The sequence below is a fragment of the Polypterus senegalus genome, chromosome 11, assembly GCF_016835505.1.
Source record: "Polypterus senegalus isolate Bchr_013 chromosome 11, ASM1683550v1, whole genome shotgun sequence".
Taxonomy (NCBI): domain Eukaryota; kingdom Metazoa; phylum Chordata; class Cladistia; order Polypteriformes; family Polypteridae; genus Polypterus; species Polypterus senegalus.
Genome location: NC_053164.1, coordinates 139,749,606 through 139,758,813, shown reverse-complemented (window position 1 = coordinate 139,758,813; position 9,208 = coordinate 139,749,606). Strand labels below are relative to the sequence as shown.

Genomic DNA, 9,208 nt, shown 5'->3' with positions numbered 1-9,208 from the left:
TTGAACAAGTCAGTTTTAAGTTTTTTTTTTTATTTTTTTAAAGAATGAATCAAGTCATCTAATCTCATTATTTAGGGAGGCCGTTCCAGTCTGGGTGCAGCAGAGCTTGTGGCTCTGTCTTCCATCAAGCACAGGTTAGTTTGGGGCACAAAAATGAAAGAATTGACTTTAGTGGGATAACAAGAACATACTGATGGAGGTTACTGATGCAGTATGTTGCAAGACCAATTGAAGTTTATAGGTTAGTAATAGAATCTTATATTTTATATTTGTTCTTGTCTACAATTAGATATGCTGTCCCTCTAAGATCAGAGACACAATCTTTTTCTCTTCATGCTTTCCCTTTACAAAACTCCAAAATATGTTTTCATTTTCATTCATATGCGAATGACAAGCAATTGCATTTAGAATTAATTCACATAATTAATTAAGTGAATAAAATATGTTTTACATCCAGTTTCCATCCTGCTATATCCTAACACAGGGGTCTGCTGGAGCCAATGCCAGCTATAGCAAGGCAGGAACAAATCCCAGGCTGGGCACCAGCCCACCACAGGGCACACACCCACCAAGCACAATTTAGGATCACCAATGCACCTAACCGGCATGTTTTTGGGAGGAAACCCACGCAGACACTGGGAGAACATGCAAACTCCACGCAGGGAGGACCCAGGAAGTGAACCCAGGTCTCCTTCCTGTGATGCAGCAGCACTACCACTGCACCACCATGCCACCTGACTAAAAACAGCTTGTCCAAAAAACATACAGCGCATTCTTTTAAAATGTGACAATTTCAGAAATACTGTGGCAAAACAATACTAACAATAAATAACTGGGGCACCTGAGGTCTGGTTTGGCTGAATCCATATAACTTTAGTATTATCCTTTGACAGTGATCTAACTTAGCAGATCTTTAGTTGGCAATAGTTCCACAGTATCTAAAATTTGCTTTTAAAAACTTTATCAGAAAATTAAACAGTCTATAGAAGTCTGTTTATAATATGGGTAGTTCATTAGTATGTATTAAGCAGACCTAACGTTATACTAGTCAGGTTGTTAGAATAGTTTAATTACTATTTTGGAGTTAAGTCAAACTACTGCAGGAATAATGTATTAATATGTTTGGCATAGCTGTGTTTTACTTCTTGATGCATCCTGCTGAAAATACGACTTGACTTTCCGTAGAGGAATCAAAACTAAGTAGGCGTATAATTTTCCATCTATTTCTTTGACCCACTAGCCGCACTTGAATAAAACCTGTAGGCCTTAAACACGTTTTCCGTATCCTAAATGCTTTGAAATTTACAAATACTGTTTCTGCAAAGAAATTACAAATTGGAAATATATATCAAACCCTTCAGGAGGTAGAGCACCATTTTATGCTTTTCATTAATTAGCTTAGCTTAAAACGTAACCCGCTCTCTGAGAGGCTGGACTCAAGTGAGAGGTGCGTGACGTCATCCAAACGGCCCTCCCGCTCTTGTCGAGGTGTGCGTATGACGTCAGTACGGGAGGAGGCGGCGGGTACGCCATTTTGAAAGTGGAGAGAGGGGTGGTAGAGCGAGAGAGGGAGTAAGATAGCGGGCGGAAAGCAGCTGTTCGCCGGGTTTACAATCCACCTCCATCCTCATTGAGAAACGGCATCTACATCTCACAGTGTGGCCCAGCTGGAAAGAGTAGGCCACCACCATTTACAGGCATACCATTAAACACCATGGCAGGTAAGACTATTCAAAGCTAGCCTTGTTTTGGCTCTTGTGAGGAGCTGCACACCGGCGCGGGAAGACGCCCAGACAGCTAGGTACTCGCATTCATTTCTTGGGAGCGCCCTTGTCCTGTTTGAGAAAGTTTAGCCGGAATGCGGTTGTCCATTCCTTGTGGCACATACTTGCATGTAAAATGTTACAGTGCTAGTATTGGATGAGGAGCAAGGAGATGCGGTCTTGCTCATCAGTTGAGTGCGTTGGAGGAGGTGGTAGTGGAGGAGGAGAACCGTGTCCCCGTGAAGAAGAGCTTGCAGAAATTGATGAAGACAGATTAATAATTCATGCACTATTTTCGCGATCACAAGTGCGTTGCTTGTTCGGATGTTAGTAGTAGACTAGACTATTCGTGTTAAGAGAGCCCGTTATGTTTCCCCATCATAGGGAAGCTGCACATCAGAGTAAGGTTGGTTGTCCCTTACGCAGCAAGAACGGTGCAAAAGTCATAACTAATGATTTACCTTTTTGAAAAATCTGTGCGTTTAGGTACTTTTAATTTTCTTGCCGACAATTACGGGGCAATCGTTATTGGGATGGCAGTAACGGCGGATCTTTTGAAAAGTTGGGTATTACAAACTGGGATTGCCAGTGCTTGATGAAAATATCTAGACGACGAAGTTTTCAGAGCATCTTACCTGAAGTTCATTTTTGCAGCACTAAATAGGGAGAAGCTTTATTCTGGTTAACTGCAAATCAGAATTGTCCCAGATCATTCTTTACACTTGTCCTCCCAATACTACACCAAAGAACCATTGAGCCCTGACTTATCAGTTATTACCAAATAGGATATGCACAGTGCTGGATTAAATGTACATTTTCCGTTTTTATTAAATTAAGTATGAATTGAGCAACATGTGACTTAAGCATGTTATTGTTCCATGTTCAGAAATACCTCTGATGCAAGAAATGTAGGCTTAACAGTGGAATTGCTGGAGAGAAAATATATTTTCTGCTTAAGTTTTTTGTTTTCTTTCATAGTGAGCAGTATTGCAAAGTACCTTTCAAAACAGTCATCATTGTAGTGGAGTAGTAATTGGCACCTAATTTGAAAAGTAGCTAACTGAGGCCTGTCCCTTTCTTACAACTTACTGTATACTGAAAATTCATTTGGCCTTGCCCTCTCCCTAAATGGCATATCCACATCATGTTACCTTTGTATCCTTGCTTAATTTTTTTTCTAAAAATCATTTCCAATTTGCTTATTTGCACCTTTTAACCAGTAACATTGTTAGACCTACTTAAAACACTTCCATATTTTAAGCCAGTGGAACCAGAGCCCTGAACTTGCAGCACTGGCCACAAGGCAGGTAACAGAAATGTATGTGGTTCTAATAATGTAATATTGCAAAATGTGTTAATTGTTGCTTTAGGGAAACTGAAATTAGTGGATTAAGGTTCCTGTGTCATGTTTTATAAGAGAGCTTTTATTGTGATCATCTGTTCCAAGTATAACATGCAGAGGAGGGGTGGCACACAGGTTAGCACTGCTGCTTCAAAGATCTAGAAATGGTCATTGTGTGGAGTTTTCCTCTTTTATGCTAAGACATGCATGTTAAATTTATTGGTAATTCCAAAACTGATCCAGTGGGGTTTATGCATGGATGAGCCCCAAGTTTGAAAGATCCCTATGTTCACTGTTACTTCTTGCCTTGTGTCTGATTTGGTCAGGGGAGTCCTGGTCCTAGTTGCTTTTTAGGATTAAGGGGATTTCAAAATGTTATATGTATATAATCCCTAACGGGAGCAACCGAAAGAAGTAGACAGATACAGTTGCTCAGATCTACTGACCATCACACATTGAGTCAATTGTGGTGATTTAGCTATGCTTAATATAACTCTAAAGTGCACCAAACTGTTATGAATTTTTGCTTTTAACACTAGAATTACCAGAGCCTACGAAAAAACTCGTAAATCCGTCCCACATTAAATCGCTTCTTAAAATCGTTCACAGCTCTCCACCAGCGTCTTTTGTCATCTAAATGTGCTGATAAAAATCAGGCTGCAAGCAGCCGGCTATTCCATCCCCCCACCGACTTAGAATGTGCACAAACTTCTCCCAGCTCATGCCTAGATTGATTTTCTGGAAGTGAAGTGGAGTTTTAGAGTGGAAATAATAGATTGTTGTTTGGAACACGCGCATTTCATGTCTGTTCCGTTTCTACAGTAATCTGTGTAAACACATTGTTAAAGCAGAAACGTTTTTTATATTCTACTAGTAGTTGACAAAATGTAGGCATAAACTATATAATGTATGAAGCCTGAAGTATCAAAGAAATATTTTCACAAAAGATACAAAACTAACACAACAATTGCGCTTTTATTCAAAAATATAACTGCAGAAACAAAAAGCCGCCTTAACATGCGACATTGACACCCGTTTATTATGACTGCCTCCATGGTGCAATTGAATCGTCTTCCGACTGGGAACCAAAAGGTCGCGAGTTCGATCCTGCACCACTCCGTTTTGAGAAGTAAACGGCTCTTCGTCTTACTATTTTAGAATAAAAACATACATTTGATTTCAGTCTGTTAGAGCCGGTGTAATTTATGATACTTGTAAAGGTTAGCTCTGGTAATTCTAGTGTTAAGCCAAAAACATTTAATTGCCCTGTTTTACGGGATATCCTTATACTACAATATTTCACACTAACATTGGCATTTGCATGTAGGGAAGGTTGCTTAATGTTTCAAGTGGAATGAAGAATCTGCTCTATCAACATGTGTTCTGTATGATTCTTTGTGTTCTGAGTAATGACACTGTTTTAGTTTTTTACTGAAATGGTCTGTTTGTTGCTAGTTTGTTTTCACTTAATGTTCTTACATTTTCATTAACCTTTGGTCTGTTTTTGTTCATTAACTGAAATTGTAAAGATACATATACTCACATTATGAAAAAAAACAATGATGTAGGCAGATATGTTAAGGATCTGTTCAAAGCATTATTACTTTGTGTGTGTAACCACTAACTATGCATAAAAATACATGAAAATAGCTATACTTCCTCCATGTATGAACGAAAATGTTCTCCTTAAAATACTCACTTTGTATTTTCAGTTGTCTCTAGAACCTATTTGAGCATTGTTGTTTTAAATTTTGGTGTGTCTGTGAATTAAAAAAAAAAAAAAAAAGTTGCTGCCTCTCATGAACAAATTAATTAACTGATAAAATTTTGTGGATAAGTTACATTTGCTAGTCTTAGGAGTTCATTTGGTTTTGAGTGAATTCCAAATATTTAAGCTTTGTGCTTTTAAAATTCAGGTTCTTAAAGCCAGCACAGACAACAGTTAAACACTGCAGCAAAGTTCATACAATTTTTACGTGCATTTAAGACTTTGAAAGAGACTTTGCATCTTGCACATGTTTTGGTAAACTAGCATCCCGTACCATACTCATGTTGGAAATATGAAGATAGTCATTTGCTGGCTCCATCAGATTTTATAAATATTTGGAATGCTGACAGTTTAGGAAATTGAGTCCCATTTATTGTTCAGAGAGAACAGAAAGTCTTGTGTATGTTTATTTTGGAATCCTCCATGGGAGAGATTTTTGAAATGAATATATTTCAAATTTAACCTTAATTGTTCTGATTTATAATATCAGAGCGTCCTTGATTTATGGGTTTTTGTTATATGAAACATTCCATTATTTTATCTTGTTTCTTTGATTGAATACGCCAAAACGTAAAGTTGATGATGATTAGTATCATTCTCTAAATTCAAACGTAGACAAGCCAGGGCCTGAAAAGCAGGATTAGCTTAAGGTCTGTAGCCATTTGTTTTAATTTGCACTTTGTATTTAACATTTATTGAACTTTTTATTGAATTGAATTGGTTTAACCCAGCTGTGTTTGCATTCTTGCAAAGTACTTTTTTCTTTTTTTTTTTTCCTTCAATTCTTGAAATTTTTTTCAATTTGATTTCAGTCAGCATTCAAATACTGACATAGCATATGGCTAATCAGGTTCTGTTTAGTATATATTAACTATTTTAGTAAATTTTTAAAAACAAATACGAGTGAAGAACAAAAAATCAAGGAAAAGGAGGTGCTGATTAATTCCCAGAAATGTAAAATAATATTGCTATTGGTATTGGTATTGTGAGACTGGAAATGGGGAACTCGGTTAAGATGCGTAATTAAATGAGTAATTTTATCAAAAACATGGACAAGAATGCAAATTAATATAAAAAAAAACACAAAGTGAAAAGTGTAACAGCTGTGAGGTTAGTGTATTTTAACAATGTACTGGATTGTTTTCGTAAATTTCATATTTTTTAACTTGCATGTCTCACTTAAATGTTTAATGTTAAGAAACACTTTTGCTATGCAGATGGTAGAGTTCTCTTGCTGCCTAATAAGGGTAGTTTTTGTCGCCCACTGATTTATTTTAGTTGTTAAACTTCATAAACAGTATTTATATGGGCATTTAACGGACTAATGTTCTGAAAATTCCCACATAAATGTTTAGAAGGTTAAAACAGATTTGATAAGAATAAGCCATTCAGCCCAGTGAAGCTTTGTAATTTTATACATTTCATTTTTCCAAAAAATATTATGAGTGTGGAAGGTCCCTAGAATCCTACTATCTACCACATTCATTGGTAACCTATTTCATGATTACACGTTAGTTTTGAATCTGTATGAAAATTGTTACTTCAATACCTGTACCAAAATGATACTGAAGTCAATAACTGCTAACTCCATCATTCTCCCTCCCGGCTACCAGGGGCAATATTGCCTGGCCAGATCTGGCATGTTGTGCATTTCGAAACTAGGAGCACTTTGAGGCATCAAAGGGTTGGGATCCCATTGCAGTTTATAATTCACTTATATAAAAAAATATTGCTTCAGGGAGAAGTGTGTGTGCTTGTTTGTTTGTTTCTTGGCCAATGAGACACATGTATCAAAGAGTGGGGGAATGTAGTTTTGTGCCAATATTTGACGGGCTGTGAGGTGTCTGTATGCCACCTTTTATGCTGGTATAGTACCATTTTTAAAAATAATAGTTTTTTTTGGTAATATTTCAGCTCCTGGTAGGCCAGTTAATAGGGTATACACAGTGATCACAGTTTTGTATTTAACGGGTCACTTTGTTTTGAAAATGCCATCTGTCTTTATTTCTTTGAGACGTTTTTTCACAAAATTACTACTGTTAAAACATGCTCAGTGAACAGCAGAAACTACAACATTTGCCAGCACTTAAGTTTATGATTGGTGTCCAGCAAGATGAATTAGCTCTTATGACATGATTGAGCAATCACTTGAACAAACTATGGTATGTGCAACACTGCTTTCTATACATATTCCAAAATGCCAAATAGACATAGTCTTTGTGACATTAACAACAAATAAACCAAAGAGTACGAAAACAGTGAAACCACTTAAAATTGTGACTAATGTAATGTATACCATGCAACACTGTTCCCTGAGAAATATCAGGAAATAGAAAAAGAGCAATACATTTGGGGGACACTCAAAGGAGTAGTTGAAATTTCAAAAGTCCAAGACCAGACAAGATTAAATACTGACTATGAAAACCAAAAAGGAGTTCAACAAATCACGATCAGATACTAATGATTCTTCAGCTTCTCCTTGAAATAAATGCATTGTGAATTGTATAACATTTTCTTTAGTGGGTTAATGTTGTTATATGGAGCAAGTGATTAATTCAACAAAAAATCTACCATTTTGTTTTTCTAGTTGTATGTCAGGATATACAGTTTGGACTGTGGCCTATTCAAATTTTACCAATGCTTAACTTTAAATGTGGGAAGTCATTATTGTGTCATTCAGAAAATAACTGGCTCCTTATGACTCGAACCTAGATAAGTGTTTAGGAAAATGAATGAGTGAAACTACTGTGTTACTATAAGTATTGTGAATTTCCCCTTGGGATTTGTGAATTTCCCCTTGGGATTAATAATCTATCTATCTGTCTATCTTATTTTATATGAATCCTTCCTTATTAGTACTAGTAGTAAATGAGTTTTAGTGAGATATAAGGTTTTGTGTTAGAAATCTGACTCTACGTACCAGGGCTTTGAAGTCGGAGTCGAGGAGTTGGCGTCAGAGACAATTTTGGGTACCTGGAGTTGGGGTTGAGTGTTGGCAAAAATGTACCTACTCCAACTCCTAATGAATTTGTCAAATGTCCCATTTAACAAACAATATTCATAATTAAGTACTTCTGTGATATAAGAATAAAGCCCAGTGCATAGTTGTGTTACCACTAGTGAAGTTCAGCTGAACTATTATACAACCAAACATTCACATATTGTAATCTGGGTTATGGTACATTATAAAAAATGTTTTCATTTTATTTCAGATATGAGTTTAACAAGTTAATTTTGAGTGAAAACAAGTGTATTGATGTAGCTGGAGGTGTGTGCTATGGCCTGTTTAAACTGGCCATTATGTTAGAGAGTCAGCTTCCTAGCCAGTAGTTCTGTGGTTAAATGATGTGTATGTTTCCTTTCTTCAATCAACATGGAAAATGCACTTCCTGGCCAAAAAAAAGTCGCCACCAAAAAAAAAAGGTCACACACTCTAATATTTCGTTGGACCGCCTTTAGCTTTGATTATGGCACACATTCGCTGTGGCATTGTTTCGATAAGCTTCTGCATTGTCACAAGATTTAATTCCATCCAGTGTTGCATTAATTTTTCACCAAGATCTTGCATTGATGATGGTAGAGTCTGACCGCTGCGCAAAGCCTTCTACGGCACATCCCAAAGATTCTCAATGGGGTTAAGGTCTGGACTCTGTGGTGGCCAATCCATGTGTGAAAATGATGTTTCATGCTCCCTGAACAAATCTTTCATAATTTGAGCCAGATGAATCCTAGCATTGTCATCTTGGAATATGTCCGTGCCCTCAAGGAAGAAAAAATCCATTGATGGAATAACCTGGTCATTCAGTATGTTCAGGTAGTCCGCTGACCTCATTCTTGGAGCACATACTGTTGCTGAACCTAGACCTGACCAACTACAGCAACCCCATATCATAGCACTGCCCCCACAGGTTTATACAGTAGGCACTAGGCATGATGGGTGCATCACTTCATCTGCCTCTCTTCTTACCCTGATGCGCACATCACTCTGGAACAGGGTAAATCTGGACTCGTTAGACCACATGACCTTCTTCCATTGCTCCAGAGTCCAATCTTTATGCTCCCTAGCAAATTGAAGCCTTTTTTCCAGTTTGCCTTACTGATTAGTGGTTTTCTTACAGCTACACAGCTGTTCAGTCCCAATTCCTTGAATTCCCTTCGAATTGTGCGTGTGGAAATGCTCTTACTTTCACTATTAAACAGGAGAACATGAGTTCTACTGTTTTTCTTCGATTTGATTTCACCAAACGTTTAAGTGATCGCCAATCACGATCATTCAGGATTTTTTTCCGGCCACATTTCTTCCTTGAAGACGATGGGTCCCCACTATCCTTCCAG

The 9,208-nt window shown here is 37.3% G+C and overlaps 1 protein-coding gene across 2 annotated transcripts in view; it reads left to right on the top strand.

The window, feature by feature from the left end:
* The first annotated feature begins 1,510 nt into the window (after positions 1-1,510).
* LOC120539532 (serine/threonine-protein phosphatase 2A 55 kDa regulatory subunit B alpha isoform) overlaps positions 1,511-9,208 on the top strand; it is a 158,946-nt gene continuing 151,248 nt past the window's right edge. The window contains exon 1 of one of the 2 annotated variants that reach the window (XM_039769682.1): positions 1,511-1,721. In XM_039769682.1, the coding sequence (XP_039625616.1) occupies positions 1,715-1,721 (7 nt within the window). In that variant the 5' untranslated portion in view covers positions 1,511-1,714. The remainder of the gene's footprint in view (positions 1,722-9,208) is intronic. The other variant, XM_039769680.1, reaches the window with a different exon arrangement.